This window comes from Oncorhynchus keta, chromosome 10 (assembly GCF_023373465.1).
Source record: "Oncorhynchus keta strain PuntledgeMale-10-30-2019 chromosome 10, Oket_V2, whole genome shotgun sequence".
NCBI classification, from domain to species: domain Eukaryota; kingdom Metazoa; phylum Chordata; class Actinopteri; order Salmoniformes; family Salmonidae; genus Oncorhynchus; species Oncorhynchus keta.
Window position 1 is genome coordinate 71,637,531 of NC_068430.1, and position 17,645 is coordinate 71,655,175.

Below are 17,645 nucleotides of genomic sequence, written 5' to 3' on the forward strand. Positions count from 1 at the left end.
GTGACCTTGAGTTGGATGCGCAGATTGTTCTTGCGCTGTCGTACGGCTTTCTCGTTAGTCACACTGAAGTCCCAGCTACACAGGAGCTGCCAGGCGCCACCCAAGCCTGAGTCTGCAAGGACATACTTCTTCCTGAACGAGCTGGCCATGCTGCCGAGTGAGAGAGAGGGGGGAGGTAAACAGAGAGTACAGAGTGGCAAAATACCTGACCACTGTGACTGACTCAGTGAACATGGCCTTGTTATTGAGAAAGGCCGCCGTAGGCAGACCTGGCTCTCAAGAGAAGACAGGCTATGTGTACACTGCCCACAAAATGAGGTGGAAATTGAGCTGCACTTCCATCCTCCTGCCAAATGTATGACCATAGAGACACATATTTCCTTCAGATTACACAGATCCACAAAGAATTAAAAAACAAACCCAATTTTATTAAACTCCCATTATCTACTGGGTGAAATACCACAGTGTGCCATCACAGCAGCAAGATTTGTGACCTGTTGCCACAAGTAAAGTGCAACCAGTGAAGAACAAACACCATTGTAAATACAACCCATATTTATGTTTATTTATTTTCCCGTTTGTACTTTAACATCGCCACAACATATTATATAGACATAATATGACATTTGAAATGTCTTTATTCTTTTGGAACTTATGTGAGTGTAATGTTTACTGTTAATTTTGAATTCAAGATGACGTAGCAGTCAGACGTCTTTGTCTTGTCTCGTATCATGTATATATCTTTTTATAGCTTTTCCTTTGGATTCTTTTTAATATTTTTCCTAAACCTCAACTTCAAAATACTCTCCTGCAACCCGCCTCACCCAATGTGGTGTGGATCTGTTTTTTTTTCTAAAGTATTTCTATTCACCTCCAAACTGGAATACCTCAACTGAAGCTAGCTAGCTAACTAGCTACCAGCTATCAGTCAGCTAACCCTTAGGTCGGAAAGCTCTAGCCAGTTTGTACAACGCGTTTCAAACCAGAGCATACCGGACCTATTTTTCTCTCCATATCCCCGGATTCCTATCGCAAACTCTGAACCCTTTCATCTGGATCATGGCAGCTAGCTAACCGCAACCCGGGTTGACTACTCCTGGCTAACGTTTCCGTCCCGTAGCAAGCACCAACTAGCCTGGTGCTAGCCCATGCTAGACCCATCTCCCGGCTAGGGCTCCTGGGCTACTCCTGAAGCCCACTCCTCGGCTACAATATCCGGACACCTTCTACTGCCGGTATGAGGCACGGAACCCCGCCGATCCTTCACAACTGGAATACCGACATAATATGCCCAAGGATCTCAACAGGCCCCTCAGGCTCGACATCCCCTAAAGGACCATTCTGCTAACCGCGGCCTGCTAGCTATCTATAACATATATGACTGTTAGCTGATCCACTGGCCAGTTTCTTGGACCACTATACCCATTTTGCCAATTGGACTTGGACCCTCTGCTACTTGGAACCCTACTAATTCCACGACTGGTCTATCGCCGTCACCGCACGAGAAGGCAAAAACAGACTTTTCCCCCATTGCGACGTCCCTCTAAGGCCCTTATGCTAGCTTGCTAGCCCCGGCCTGCTAACCGCTAGCTTGCTAGCACCGGCTTGCTAACTGTCTGAATCGCCGTGCCCCCAGCCAGCCCAACCACTCACTGGACCCATACGATCACTTGGCTATGCATGCCTCTCCCTAATATCAATATGCCTTGTCCATTACTGTCCTGGTTAGTGATTACTGTCTTATTTCACTGTAGAGCCTATAGCCCTGCTCAATATGCCTTAACCAACCATGTTGTTCCACCATCCACATATCCGATGACATCACCTGGTTTAAACGTCTCTAGAGACTATATATCTCTCTTCATCACTAAATGCCTAGGTTTACCTCCAATCTACTCTCTTCCTACCATACCTTTGTCTGTACATTATGCCTTGAATCTATGCTATCGTGCCCAGAAACCTTCTCCCTTTACTCTCTGTTCCAAACGTGCTAGATGGCCAGTTCTTATAGCCTTTAGCCGTACCCTTATCCTACTTCTCCTCTGTTCCTCTGGTGATGTAGAGGTTAATCCAGGACCTGCAGTGCCTAGCTCCACTCCTACTCCCCAGGTGTTCTCATTTGTTGACTTCTGTAACCATAAAAGCCTTGGTTTCATGCATGTTAACATTAGAAGTCTACTCCCTACGTTTGCTTTATTCAATGCTTTAGCACATTCTGCCAACCCAGATGTCTTAGCCGTGTCTGAATCCTGGCTTAGGAAAACCACCAAAAACCCTGAAATTTCCACCCCTAACTACAACATTTTCCGCCAAGATAGAACTGCCAAAGGGGGCGGTGATGCAATCTACTGCAGAGATAGAACTCTGCAGTCTATCTTACAATCCAGGTCTGTGCCAAAACAATTCAAGCTTCTACTTCTAAAAATGGACCTTTCCAGAAACATGTCTCTCACCGTTGCCACTTGATATAGACCACTCTCTGCCCCCAGCTGTGCCCTGTACACCATATGTGATTTGATTGCCCCCCATCTATCTTCTGAGCTCGTGCTTCGAGGTGACCTAAACTGGGACATGCTTAACACCCCGGCCATCCTAAGCTTGATGCCCTCAATCTCACACAAATTATCAATGAACCTACCAGGTACAACCCCAAATCCATAAACACGGGCACCCTCATAGATATCATCCTAACTAACTCGCCCTCCAAATACACCTCTGCTGTTTTCAACCAAGATCTCAGCAATCACTGCCTCATTGTCTGCATCCGTAATGGGTCTGCGGTCAAACGACCACGCCTCATCACTGTCAAACGTTCCCTAAAACACTTCTGCGAACAGAACTTTCTCATTGAGCTGGCCGGGGTATCCTGGAATGACATTGACCTCATCCTGTCAGTAGAGGATGCCTGGTTATTCTTTAAAAGTGTCTTTCTCACCATCTTAAATAAGCATAGTCCATTAAAAAAATGTAGAACTAGGAATAGATATAGCCCTTGGTTCACTCCAGACCTGTATGCCCTTGACCAGCACAAAAACATCCTGTGGCGTTCTACATTAGCATCGAATAGCCCCCGTGATATGCAACTTTTTAGGGAACTTAGGAACCAATATACACAGGCAGTTAGGAAAGCTAAGGCTTGCTTTTTCAAACAGAAATGTGCATCCTGTAGTACAATCTCAAAACAGTTCTGGGGCACTGTAAAGTCCATGGAGAACAAGAGCACCTCCTCCCAGCTTCCCACTGCATGAGGCTCGGAAACACTGTCACTACCAATAAATCCACTATAACTGAGAATTTCAATAAGCATTTTTCTATGGCTGGCTATGCTTTCCACCTGGCTACTCCTACCCCGGTCAACAGCCCTGCACTGCCCACAGCAACTCGTCCAAACCTCCCCCACTTCTCCTTCACCCAAATCCAGATAGCTGATGTTCTGAAAGAGCTGCAAAATCTGGACCCCTACAAATCAGCTGGGCTAGACAATCTGGACCCTCTCTTTCTAAAATTATCTGCCGAAATTATTGCAACCCCTATTACTAGCCTGTTCAACCTCTCTTTCATATCGTCTGAGATTCCCATAGATTGGAAAGCTGCCGCGGTCATCCCCCTCTTCAAAGGGGGAGACACTCTAGACCCAAACTGCTACAGACCTATATCTATTCTACCCTGCCTCTCTAAGGTCTTTGAAAGCCAAGTTAACAAACAGATTACCGACCATTTCGAATCTCGTACCTTCTCAACTATGCAATCTGGTTTCAGAGCTGGTCATGGCTGCACCTCAGCCACGCTCAAGGTCCTAAACGATATCATAACCAACTAGCCTGCCTGGTTAAATAAAGGTTAAATAAAAAAATAAAAATGTAAATAAAAAATGGTTTTGTTTAATTCAGTTTTGTTTCTTATCTATTTCACTTGCTTTGGCAATGTTAACATGTGCTTCCCATGCCAATAAAGCCCTTGAATTGAATTGAATTGAATTGAGAGAGGGCGAGAGAGAGAGAAAGAGAGAGAGAGAGAGAGAGAGAGAGAGAGATGGACAGACATACAGAAAGAGACGGACAGACAAAGACAGAGAGACAGAGAGACCGAGAGAGAGACTGATCACCCCAATCCACAAAAGTGGAGACAAATTTGACCCCAATAACTATGTGTCAACAGCAACCTTGGGGAAATAGTCTGCATTATAATTAACAGCAGACTCGTACACTTGTAAATACAACCCATATTTTATTTATTATTATTTTGATTTATTTTCCCTTTTGTACTTTAACAATTTGCATATCATTACAACACTAATATGTATATATATATATATATAATATGACATTTGTAATGTCTTTAATCTTTTGGAAAAAAAATATCAAATCAAATTTTATTTGTCACATACACATGGTTAGCAGATGTTAATGCGAGTGTAGAGAAATGCTTGTGCTTCTAGTTCCGACAATGCAGTGATAACCAACAAGTAATCTAACTAACAATTCCAAAACTACTGTCTTATACACAGTGTAAGGGGATAAAGAATATGTACATAAGGATATATGAATGAGTGATGGTACAGAGCAGCATACAGTAGATGGTATCGAGTACAGTATATACATATGAGATGAGTATGTAGACAAAGTAAAAAAAGTGGCATAGTTAAAGTGGCTAGTGATACATGTATTACATAAGGATGCAGTCAATGATGTAGAGTACAGTATATACGTATGCATATGAGATGAATAATGTAGGGTAAGTAACATTATATAAGGTAGCATTGTTTAAAGTGGCTAGTGATATATTTACATAATTTCCCATCAATTCCCATTATTAAAGTGGCTGGAGTTGGGTCAGTGTCAATGACAGTGTGTTGGCAGCAGCCACTCAATGTTAGTGGTGGCTGTTTAACAGTCTGATGGCCTTGAGATAGAAGCTGTTTTTCAGTCTCTCGGTCCCAGCTTTGATGCACCTGTACTGACCTCGCCTTCTGGATGATAGCGGGGTGAACAGGCAGTGGTTCGGGTGGTTGATGTCCTTGATGATCTTTATGGCCTTCCTGTAACATCGGGTGGTGTAGGTGTCCTGGAGGGCAGGTAGTTTGCCCCCGGTGATGCGTTGTGCAGACCTCACTACCCTCTGGAGAGCCTTACGGTTGAGGGCGGAGCAGTTGCTGTACCAGGCGGTGATACAGCCCGCCAGGATGCTCTCGATTGTGCATCTGTAGAAGTTTGTGAGTGCTTTTGGTGACAAGCCGAATTTCTTCAGCCTCCTGAGGTTGAAGAGGCGCTGCTGCGCCTTCTTCACGATGCTGTCAGTGTGAGTGGACAAATTCAGTTTGTCTGTGATGTGTATGCCGAGGAACTTAAAACTTGCTACCCTCTCCACTACTGTTCCATCGATGTGGATAGGGGTGTTCCCTCTGCTGTTTCCTGAAGTCCACAATCATCTCCTTAGTTTTGTTGACGTTGAGTGTGAGGTTATTTTCCTGACACCACACTCCGAGGGCCCTCACCTCCTCCCTGTAGGCCGTCTCGTCGTTGTTGGTAATCAAGCCTACCACTGTTGTGTCGTCCGCAAAGTTGATGATTGAGTTGGAGGCGTGCGTGGCCACGCAGTCGTGGGTGAACAGGGAGTACAGGAGAGGGCTCAGAACGCACCCTTGTGGGGCCCCCCGTGTTGAGGATCAGCGGGGAGGAGATGTTGTTGCCTACCCTCACCACCTGGGGCGGCCCGTCAGGAAGTCCAGTACCCAGTTGCACAGGGCGGGGTCGAGACCCAGGGTCTCGAGCTTGATGACGAGCTTGGAGGGTACTATGGTGTTGAATGCCGAGCTGTAGTCGATGAACAGCATTCTCACATAGGTATTCCTCTTGTCCAGGTGGGTTAGGGCAGTGTGCAGTGTGGTTGAGATTGCATCGTCTGTGGACCTATTTGGGCGGTAAGCAAATTGGAGTGGGTCTAGGGTGTCAGGTAGGGTGGAGGTGATATGGTCCTTGACTAGTCTCTCAAAGCACTTCATGATGACGGAAGTGAGTGCTACGGGCGGTAGTCGTTTAGCTCAGTTACCTTAGCTTTCTTGGGAACAGGAACAATGGTGGCCCTCTTGAAGCATGTGGGAACAGCAGACTGGTATAGGGATTGATTGAATATGTCCGTAAACACACCGGCCAGCTGGTCTGCGCATGCTCTGAGGGCGCGGCTGGGGATGCCGTCTGGGCCTGCAGCCTTGCGAGGGTTAACACGTTTAAATGTCTTACTCACCTCGGCTGCAGTGAATGAGAGACCGCATGTTTTCGTTGCAGGCCGTGTCAGTGGCACTGTATTGTCCTGGGAGCAAGACATCCTGGTCCGTGGCTGGGCTGGGTGTCTTCTTGTAGGCCGTGATTGACTGTAGACCCTGCCACATGCCTCTTGTGTCTGAGCCGTTGAATTGAGATTCCACTTTGTCTCTGTACTGACGCTTAGCTTGTTTAATAGCCTTGCGGAGGGAATAGCTGCACTGTTTGTATTCGGTCATGTTGCCAGACACCTTGCCCTGATTAAAAGCAGTGGTTCGCGCTTTCAGTTTCACGCGAATGCTGCCATCAATCCACGGTTTCTGGTTAGGGAATGGTTTTATCGTTGCTATGGGAACGACATCTTCGACGCACGTTCTAATGAACTCGCACACCGAATCAGCGTATTCGTCAATATTTTTATCTGACGCAATACGAAACATGTCCCAGTCCACGTGATGGAAGCAGTCTTGGAGTGTGGAGTCAGCTTGGTCTGACCAGCGTTGGACAGACCTCAGCGTGGGAGCCTCTTGTTTGAGTTTCTGCCTGTAGGCAGGGATCAGCAAAATGGAGTCGTGGTCAGCTTTTCCGAAAGGGGGGCGGGGCAGGGCCTTATATGCGTTGCGGAAGTTAGAGTAACAATGATCCAAGGTTTTACCACCCCTGGTTGCGCAATCGATATGCTGATAAAATTTAGGGAGTCTTGTTTTCAGATTAGCTTTGTTAAAATCCCCAGCTACAATGAATGCAGCCTCCGGATAAATGGTTTCCAGTTTGCAAAGAGTTAAATAAAGTTCGTTCAGAGCCATCGATGTGTCTGCCTGGGGGGGGGGGTATATACAGCTGTGATTATAATCGAAGAGAATTCTCTTGGAAGATAATGCGGTCTACATTTGATTGTGAGGAATTCTAAATCAGGTGAACAGAAGGATTTGAGTTCCTGTATGTTTCCTTCATCACACCATGTCTCGTTAGTCATGAGGCATACGCTCCCGCCACTCTTCTTACCAGAAAGATGTTTGTTTCTGTCGGCGCGATGCGTGGAGAAACCCGTTGGCTGCACCGCATCGGATAGCGTCTTCCCAGTGAGCCATGTTTCCGTGAAGCAGAGAACGTTGCAGTCTCTGATGTCCCTCTGGAATGCCACCCTTGCTTGGATTTCGTCAACCTTGTTGTCAAGAAGAATGCTGGGGAGTGGTGCGCGATGTGCCCGTGTTCGGAGTCTGACCGCCTCGTTTCCCTCTTTTTCGGAGTCGTTTTCTTGGGTCGCTGCATGCGATCCATTCCGTTGTCCTGTTTGTAAGGCAGAACACAGGATCCGCGTCGCGGAAAACATATTCTTGGTCGTACTGATGGTGAGTTGACGCTGATCTTATATTCAGTAGTTCTTCTCGACTGTATGTAATGAAACCTAAGATGACCTGGGGTACTAATGTAAGAAATAACACGTAAAAAAAACAAAAAAACTGCATAGTTTCCTAGGAACGCGAAGCGAGGCGGCCATCTCTGTCGGAAGTTATGTGTTTTGGAACTTCTGTGAGTGTAATGTTTACTGTTAATTTTTATTGTTTATTTCACTTTTGTATATTATCTACTTCACTTGCTTTGGCAATGTTAACATGTGTTTCCCATGCCAATAAAGCCCCTTGAATCGAATTGAGAGAGACAGAGAGAAAGAGAGAGAACAAGGGTCCCTTTACTGCACTATTACAACATGAAGGAAAGGTTAAATAAATATATAAAGGTGTGATGTGAATGTCATGGCATTGTGGATTTGACATCATACATGTGAGATCAACTGGCTTTGATCAATTATTTACTGGCACTTGAAACCAATGAAGAAGCACATGGAAACCAAACCATGCATGACATAAATGACAGTCCAAAGCAGAGTTAATAGTGGTCAATACAATGTTACATGATCACTGTGCAGTCTCATCCCATACTGACCTGTAGATGAGGGCGGCTCCACACAACACCATGTAGGCTGCTATGGTGAAGAAGTAGGCCAGCTGCATGTTGTACTCAGACCGGCCCCCTGTCCCTTGTGTTTTATTACTGTAGCCGCCATAGTACATCACTGTGTGGCTGAAATAACCCTGTGTGGAAAATGTATACATCAAAATAAAACATTTTTACCACACAGTAACTGTTCACTGTATGCTGACTTTACAGTACGGGGTGTCGTATAACAAATATGTTGATCAGATTCGTAGCGTATGCTGCTATGGAATGATTCACTCAAAAGCCTCTACCAGAAGTAGCGTGAATAGTTAACAACAACAAACCGCTCCGGTCAGTATCTCTAGCCCTTTGAAGCTGACCCCAGCGGGGATGTCTGCCATGGGGTGATAGATGAGCTGGGGGATGGTGATGAAACCAAAGTTGACCAGGAAGGAGAAGATGTTGAACATCAGCAGCCATTTTAGGAACTTGAAGTAGGAGAGGACCCCCGTGCCAAATTTACCCCCGACCTCCTTCATGGTACCCCGCCACAGTTCCAGGGTCTGCTTGGCTAAAGTCATGTTAGCACCGCACCTGCGGAACGCCTGAGGGGGAAGACTGGTCTGAGAACAGTGGTGGGGGTCTTATATGTCACAAATGCACTGTCATAGATTTCATAGCACAGCTGTCACAGAATAAGTGTAATTGTCAATAGAGGATGTGGATGATGGAACAGTTCAATGTAAGTAGAAAGTTATTGTATGGCCTGCATGGTGGCAGTCTGTTTCTGCTTTTGCCAATGTTCAAGTGTCGCTGAATGCAGAGACAGAATGTCCCCTTGGCAAATTGTATTGCTCATAAAAGGCATAATGATTTAGTGATAGCCAACCACAGGAAGCGTTGCACTTTGCCATAGTCTAATAGGACACTGCTTGTGCAGTACAAGGACACACAGGAAGTAAAGTTGGGCATCAGGACAGGAGGACACACAGAGAGACACAAAGATGTCAGAGTCAAACTGCTCACCAGTGAGACAGTCTTTGAGCAGTCTGCAAAGCAGTTCAGTTGCCGGGACTTTTTGAATGATTTCAACGCCAACACTTGGCCCCTAGGAGATATGAGATCAAACAAACATAAAGATTACAGTCTGATACAGTTATGTAGCGTATGATAATAACATACGCGCATCACAGCGTTATCTCTTCATAAAAATATATGATCTGTCAAAAGTTGCACAGTGCTCTTGGCTGGCTGTAAACTTTGGACTTGGCCGATGCGATGCGCTTACACTTCGTCCTTACCTGCATACCGCAAGAAGGTGTGTGTGTGTGTCTGTGTGTCTGTGTGTGTGACTATTCTCCCCAATGATCTCACATCGCAAGCCTACATAACTGCACACTCGATGCCCAACCTACCCTTGTACATAGTACTTATTTTACTACCCCTGGTAATAAGTTAAACTTTCCATAGTAAAACTGAAAGAAAACAGGCACTTTTGGACCTATGACGGTGACATGACAGCTATACAGTTGAAGTCGGAAGTTTACATACACCTCAGCCAAATACATTTAAACTCCGTTTTTTCACAATTCGTGGCATTTAATCCCAGTAAAAATTCCCTGTTTTATGTCAGTTAGGATCACCACTTTATTTTAAGAATGTGAAATGTCAGAATAATTGTAGAGAGAATGATTCATTTCAGATATGATTTCTTTCATCACATTCCCATTGGGTCAGAAGTTTACATACACTCAATTAGTATTTGGTAGCATTGCCTTGAAATTGTTTAACTTGGGTTAAACATTTTAGGTAGCCTTCCACAAGCTTCCCACAATAAGTTGGGTGAATTCTGGCACATTCCTCCTGACAGAGCTGGTGTAACTGAGTCAGGTTTGTAAGGCCTCCTTGCTCACACATGCTTTTTCAGTTCTGCCAACGCATTTTCTATAGGATTGAGGTCAGGGCTTTGAGATGGCCACACCAATACCTTAACTTTGTTGTCCTTAAGCCATTTTGCCACAGCTTTGGAAGTATGCTTGGGGTCCATTTGGAAGACCCATTTGCGACCAAGCTTTAACTTCCTGACTGACATCTTGAGATGTTGCTTCAATATATCCACATAAATATCCATCCTCGTGATGTCATCTATTTTGTGAAGTGCACCAGTCCTTCCTGCAGCAAAGCACCCCCACAACATGATGCTGCCACCCCCATGCTTCCCTTTTAACTCCAAACATAACGATGGTCATTATGGCCAAACAGTTCTCCAAAAAGTAAGATCCTTGTCCCCATGTGCAGTTGCAAACCGTAGCCTGGCTTTTTTATGGCGGGTTTGGAGCAGTGTCTTCTTCCTTGCTGACCGGCCTTTCAGGTTATGTCGATATAGGACTCATTTTTACTGTGGATATAGATAGTTTTATACCTGTTTCCTCCAGCATCTTCACAAGGTCTTTTGCTGTTGTTCTGGGATTGATTTGCACTTTTCGCACCAAAGTATATTAATCTCTAGGTGATAGAACGCGTCTCCTTCCTAAGCGGTATGACAGCTGCATGGTCCTGTGGTGTTTATACTTGCGTACTATTGTTCGTACAGATGAACGTGGTACCTTCAAGAGTTTGGAAATTGCTCCCAAGGATGAACCAGACTCATGGAGGCCTACAATTGTTTTTCTGAGGTCTTGGCTGATTTCTTTTGATTTTCCCATGATGTCAAGCAAAGAGGCACTGAGTTTGAAGGTAGGCCTCGAAATACATCCATAGGTCCACCTCCAATTGATTCAAATGATGTCAATTAGCCTATCAGAAGCTTCTAAAGCCATGACATCCTTTTCTGGAATTTTCCAAGCTGTTTAATGGCATAGTCAACTTAGTGTATGTAAACTTCTGACCCACTGGAATTGTGATACAGTGAATTATAAGTGAAATAATCTGTCTGTAATCATTTGTTGGAAAAATGACTTGTGTCATGCACAAAGTAGATGTCCTAACCGACTTGCCAAAACTATAGTTTGCTAACAAGAAATTTGTGGAGTGGTTGAAAAACGAGTTTTAATGAGTCCAACCTAAGTGTATGTAAACTTCCGACTTCAACTGTACCTGATGTGTTTCTTGTCATCAAAGCTCATAGGGAGGTCTCGGATGGCCTTGATTCTGTCCCTCGTTGACATAGCAACCAGCTCTTGGACCAAGTTCTGTTCCTCTGTTGGACAAAGACATGATAAGACAGATCTGTGAGGTTATTATTCATAGTATGCCTTTAAAATCAGAGCTGTAAAGTAATTCAAAAAATTATAATATAATAATACATAATATAATGGTTTTTTTTTTTTTTTTAATTTCACCTTTATTTAACCAGGTAGGCAAGTTGAGAACAAGTTCTCATTTACAATTGCGACCTGGCCAAGATAAAGCAAAGCAGTTCGACACATACAATGACACAGAGTTACACATGGAGTAAAACAAACATACAGTCAATAATACAGCATAAACAAGTCAATATACGATGTGAGCAAATGAGGTGAGAAGGGAGGTAAAGCCAAAAAAAGGCCATGGTGGCAAAGTAAATACAATATTGCAAGTAAAATACTGGAATGGTAGATTTGCAATGGAAGAATGTGCAAAGTAGAAATACAAATAATGGGGTGCAAAGGAGCAAAATAAATAAATACATTTAATACAGTAGGGAAAGAGGTAGTTGTTTGGGCTAAATTATAGGTGGGCTATGTACAGGTGCAGTAATCTGTGAGCTGCTCTGAGTGCTTAAAGCTAGTGAGGGAGATAAGTGTTTCCAGTTTCAGAGATTTTTGTAGTTTGTTCCAGTCATTGGCAGCAGAGAACTGGAAGGAGAGGCGGCCAAAGAAAGAATTGGTTTTGGGGGTGACTAGAGAGATATACCTGCTGGAGCGTGTGCTACAGGTGGGAGATGCTATGGTGACCAGCGAGCTGAGATAAGGGGGGACTTTACCTAGCAGGGTCTTGTAGATGACATGGAGCCAGTGGGTTTGGCGACGAGTATGAAGCGAGGTCCAACCAACGAGAGCGTACAGGTCGCAATGGTGGGTAGTATATGGGGCTTTGGTGACAAAACGGATTGTACTGTGATAGACTGCATCCAATTTGTTGAGTAGGGTATTGGAGGCTATTTTGTAAATGACATCGCCAAAGTCGAGGATTGGTAGGATGGTCAGTTTTACAAGGGTATGTTTGGCAGCATGAGTGAAGGATGCTTTGTTGTGAAATAGGAAGCCAATTCTAGATTTAATTTTGGATTGGAGATGTTTGATATGGGTCTGGAAGGAGAGTTTACAGTCTAACCAGACACCTAAGTATTTGTAGTTGTCCACGTATTCTAAGTCAGAGCCGTCCAGAGTATTGATGTTGGACAGGTGGGTAGGTGCAGGTAGCGATCGGTTGAAGAGCATGCATTTAGTTTTACTTGTATTTAAAAGCAATTGGAGGCCACGGAAGGAGAGATGTATGGCATTGAAGCTTGCCTGTAGGGTTGTTAACACAGTGTCCAAAGAAGGGCCAGAAGTATACAGAATGGTGTCGTCTGCATAGAGGTGCATCAGAGACTCACCAGTAGCAAGAGCAAGTATAATATATGAGTTTGTCATTGTGATTTAGGATAAGAAGTGAGGTAGGGTTAGGATTGAGCTATAAAGTCATTATGGATAACATTGTCCTGAACCGATTGAAAAGAGAAACATCATATTTCTACAAGGAGAATGGACAGGCATTCTCACCGGTTGTTGTGCCCATAGGAATGCAATTCTAGTAATTGAATTTCTATGGCTGTGCCCTAGGCTCTCCATTCTTCATCCCTCACCATTTTCCATCTCATTCCTGATGTCGTCCTCAGAAAGGCCCAGATTGCCCAGAGCAGCCTCTCCTACAGGGAATAGACTCATCTTCCTCGACCCCCTGAACCTCATCGAAACATGACCTGGGAGACACGAGGACATCTAATTAAACACAGCTGACAGCCTCGCTATTACTGGGGAATTATGAGCCTAATAACGTGTGTTGAACGAATAGAAAGTCATCCATCATATAGGCTTACTATCAGCACTAACAATACGGAGGATATATAATATGTTAAGCTAATAGAAAGCACTACACATCCTATTTATTCATTTCAGATCATGTCCACCCATTGACTTGGCAAACACAATTCATTCCCATAATTCCAGTGCAAACAAGTGAACATACAAAGAACAGCATGCACACACAACTTACAATACATCATGGTTTATTGGTTCACACACTGACACGGTCCTTGATTGCACAGGGAAGTGGTTTTGGCTTGAAAGGGGAGACCCCCAATCACATTGCATGGGTGTGTTGTGAGTCAATATTTACAATGTGTAAATAAGCATTAGCCACTGATGATCAACTTTGATTAAACCAAATCAATTAGAGGTGGTTAAAAAAAGGTTTCCAAAAGGTTGTCCCCATAGCAGAACCCTTCTTGGTTCCAGGTAGAACCATTTTAGGTTGCAGGTAGAACCCATTGGGTTCCATGTAGAACCTGAATCCAAAAGGGTTCTTTGTGGAACCAATAAGGGTTCTTCAAAGGGTTATCCTATATGCAAAGGGTTCTCCTATGGGGACAGCCAAATAACCCTTTTAGGTTCTAGATAGCATATTTTTTTCTAAGACTGTACTATGTTTCACATCCTTTTGCCAAATGCAGTAGCATGACTAGCTGACAATGAAAGAAGATGAATGTGCAAGTAGAGGTACTGGGGTGCAAAGGAGCAAAAAATAAATAACAATATGGGGATGAGGTAGTTGGGTGGGCTATTTACAGATGGGCTGTGTACAGGTGCAATGATCGGTAAGCTGCTCTGACAGCTGATGCTTAAAGTTAGTGAGGGAGATAAGACTCCAGCTTCAGTGATTTTTGCAATTTGTTCCAATCACTGGCAGCAGAGAACTGGAAGGAGGCCAAACGAGGAGTTGGCTATGGGGATGACCATAGCAAACACCTAATCATCAGTCCTCGTGATTAGACCGTATTACCTGGATTGTGTTCATTAGGCAACAAATGGAAGAAAACAGACTGAAACAGGGAGGGACTACCTGGACTTGTCCAAAAATAAATGCTCATTGTTACGTTTCGTTGAAAAATGTTTTGCTACGTTTTGCCCTAATCAATACAGCCCTGTAAACTGTTAGCACCGTAGTTTCCCGGGATAGTATTTTTCTGCCAACTTCCTTGTGCTGCCTGTTTACCTTTGGGTAATGTTTAATTAGACATTGGATCGTCAAATATCGTATCTTAAGGATCTGACCCTTTTCTTTCACTTTTCGCCTAAAATGACATACCCAAATCTAACCGCCTGTAGCAAGGATAGTGCAACAACTAACCTCAAAGGTTCTTATGATCAAAGGGACCAACTGAAAGCTAAAGAAGTAAAGTAAGGAAGTAAATAGAGAGTAAAATGCTGTACGTGCTTTAGAAGTGGTTTGAACAGTACCTGAAGTTGCAGATGGAAGTCGTACAGGAGGCGTTGTATTATAATGCGTTGCCTGATCGATCTGGTACCCGCTGTGATCTGAACATCATGGAGAACGAACACAAGATTCATTAATTGCATCCACCTAATTTTCGAACGTTGCTATGGGCACAGCCAAACAACGGAAGTGATGTATTAGATTTCTGCTTTACTTACCTTACCTAGTGCAGCGTGCACGTGGCACATTTGCTAGAGTAAATTATTTGAAGGAGTCAATTTGTAGAGTATAAGAGTCAAGTAAACAAGTGTAAGTGTAATTGTATATGTATTTCATTCAAGTTCTCAAACGTTAGATAGAGCTACTAGTAGATCTGTTGTGATAATTACGTGAATTGTGTTGTGTATTAGATTAGGGCCTCCACAAAGCCTATAACGATAAACTATAGTCTACATAACTATAAAACGTTGGTGAGCATCCACACTAGATGAACGTTTCCCGAGTATTATCCTGCACCTGTCAATAAACTGATCAACGCATTCTACTGCACACTGCCTATTAATAAGGTGGTAACACAAGACCATTCACGAGGTCTAACGCACAGATACTGTTTCAGACCATTCACGAGGTCTAACGATACTGGTTCAGACCAGTGCTTTCAGGGTGTGTTCATTGTCATAGTGACAACTGCAAATAATACTTCAATGTACATCTAGGCCAAATGAAAAATAATATAGTAACTCGTATTTAAATGTAGCAATTGAACAACAAACACCGAGCCTGCACATATTTTACAGCATCTCGTTGCTCATGTGGTTTGCAAGTGATTTCCATTTTTGTAATGGTTGTCAATTTCTTTGTGTCTTATTTTTCACTGTGCTCATCTAGGCTATGTCCTGTACAACTATTTGCTATGCACCAGTGCAACAATGTTATAATCATAACAGGCCAAACGTGATCAATCACACTTTCTCTCTTCAATTTTACCCGAAATTGATTTTCTGTGCTGTAGGCCTGTTTTACTTTCAGCAATTAGTCAAAACAAGCCTGTTTCTTTCCCTGAATAGGCTATTAGGTGTAATGTTTGTGTCGTGGAGAAATGACCAGGCAGGAGACGGGTGTACAGTTAGTTTTCGTTTACTCCAAACTGTCGTGCTCTACAGTTCCCGGCACCCCAGTGCGCATGTGCATTTCCTATTAGGTGTAGTAACGTAACACTGCCGTAATGCATTACTGCTTAGTAACAGCACAGTAACTAATATAAACAGATGTAGATCCCGGATACTACACTCCTCCCCCATAGTGTTTACCTCCCAGAGAACAGGGTAAATATGTTAGGTAACTACGAATGCAATATCTGAACAATGCATTCTTAAACATTTTTCAACTACTGGGTTGAAGCAGACTTTTCAGAGCCCAGCACAAATCCAGGGGATTATTCTGCCCCGAAGATGGAGTTTGTGTCCTAATAACTAACCCAGGTAATGTCCTTTTTCTTTCCTTTTATCTAGGACATATTTAAAGTGTTTGTTTTACTGTCCGTTACCTCCTTAACCAGCTCAACTCACAGGTCAAGCAACTCACAGGTCAGAGAAGGGAGGTACCCTTCTCTGTCGAATAGGATATCTCCGCTCCTCCTGGGCTTCCTGTGATGGGCCAGGTTCGGGTGGAAGGTCAGGCAGGCTCTGTCTCTCCCGTACGTCCACAGTCAGGAGAATAGTCCTGGGGGTCGTTCGTTGTTCTTGTTCTCTCGGCATGTCTCTGCTAGGGCGTTGGACCGTAGCAGATGATCCACATGAACGACCTGGCGATGACCAATTTGGACTTGGTAAGTCAAAGGTCCTCTGTGTTGCAAAATCACACCTGAGTTCCACAGGCGCTTGGGGTGTCTGAAATCACGTACCATCACCCTCTCTTCCTCTTTGAATTCTCTGACAGTCTTTGAGTGTCTGTCATGAGCTTTCTTCTGCTGTAGCTGGTGCTTTGCCACAGTGCTTGACAAGTCTGGTTTCAACAATGTCAGGCGGGTACGTGGTTGGCGTTTCAGAAACAGTTCAGCTGGTGTACATTCCGTTACATTTAACATTTAAGTCATTTAGCAGACGCTCTCATCCAGAGCGAATTACAAATTGGTGCATTCACCTTATGACATCCAGTGGAACAGCCACTTTACAATAGTGCATCTAAATCTTTTAGGGGGGGGTGAGAAGGATTACTTTATCCTATCCTAGGTATTCCTTAAAGATGTGGGGTTTCAGGTGTCTCCGGAAGGTGGTGATTGACTCCGCTGTCCTGGCGTCGTGAGGGAGTTTGTTCCACCATTGGGGAGCCAGAGCAGCGAACAGTTTTGACTGGGCTGAGCGGGAACTGTACTTCCTCAGTGGTAGGGAGGCGAGCAGGCCAGAGGTGGATGAACGCAGTTCCCTTGTTTGGGTGTAGGGCCTGATCAGAGCCTGGAGGTACTGAGGTGCCGTTCCCCTCACAGCTCCGTAGGCAAGCACCATGGTCTTGTAGCGGATGCGAGCTTCAACTGGAAGCCAGTGGAGAGAGCGGAGGAGCGGGGTGACGTGAGTGAACTTGGGAAGGTTGAACACCAGACGGGCTGCGGCGTTCTGGATGAGTTGTAGGGGTTTAATGGCACAGGCAGGGAGCCCAGCCAACAGCGAGTTGCAGTAATCCAGACGGGAGATGACAAGTGCCTGGATTAGGACCTGCGCCGCTTCCTGTGTGAGGCAGGGTCATACTCTGCGGATGTTGTAGAGCATGAACCTACAGGAACGGGCCACCGCCTTGATGTTAGTTGAGAACGACATGGTGTTGTCCAGGATCACGCCAAGGTTCTTAGCGCTCTGGGAGGAGGACACAATGGAGTTGTCAACCGTGATGGCGAGATCATGGAACGGGCAGTCCTTCCCCGGGAGGGGAAGTGTGTTACTGTGTGTGGTGTGTTACGGTAAGTAAAACAGGAACCGCGGAAGCCTTTGG

The 17,645-nt window shown here is 44.4% G+C and overlaps 1 protein-coding gene across 7 annotated transcripts in view; it reads right to left on the reverse strand.

Moving 5' to 3' along the window:
* LOC118389424 (transmembrane channel-like protein 5) overlaps nucleotides 1-17,645 on the reverse strand; it is a 36,239-nt gene that overhangs the window by 12,924 nt on the left and 5,670 nt on the right. For 5 of the 7 annotated variants that reach the window (XM_052527832.1, XM_052527834.1, XM_052527829.1 and 2 more), the window contains exons 4-10: nucleotides 14,684-14,761; nucleotides 13,030-13,146; nucleotides 11,298-11,400; nucleotides 9,228-9,309; nucleotides 8,546-8,806; nucleotides 8,208-8,356; nucleotides 6-150 (exon numbers count right to left, since the gene is read on the reverse strand). In XM_052527832.1, the coding sequence (XP_052383792.1) occupies nucleotides 6-150; nucleotides 8,208-8,356; nucleotides 8,546-8,806; nucleotides 9,228-9,309; nucleotides 11,298-11,400; nucleotides 13,030-13,146; nucleotides 14,684-14,761 (935 nt within the window). Of the gene's footprint in view, nucleotides 1-5; nucleotides 151-8,207; nucleotides 8,357-8,545; nucleotides 8,807-9,227; nucleotides 9,310-11,297; nucleotides 11,401-12,946; nucleotides 13,147-14,683; nucleotides 14,762-17,645 lie in introns of those variants that run through there. The other 2 variants (XM_052527831.1, XM_052527833.1) reach the window with 2 other exon arrangements.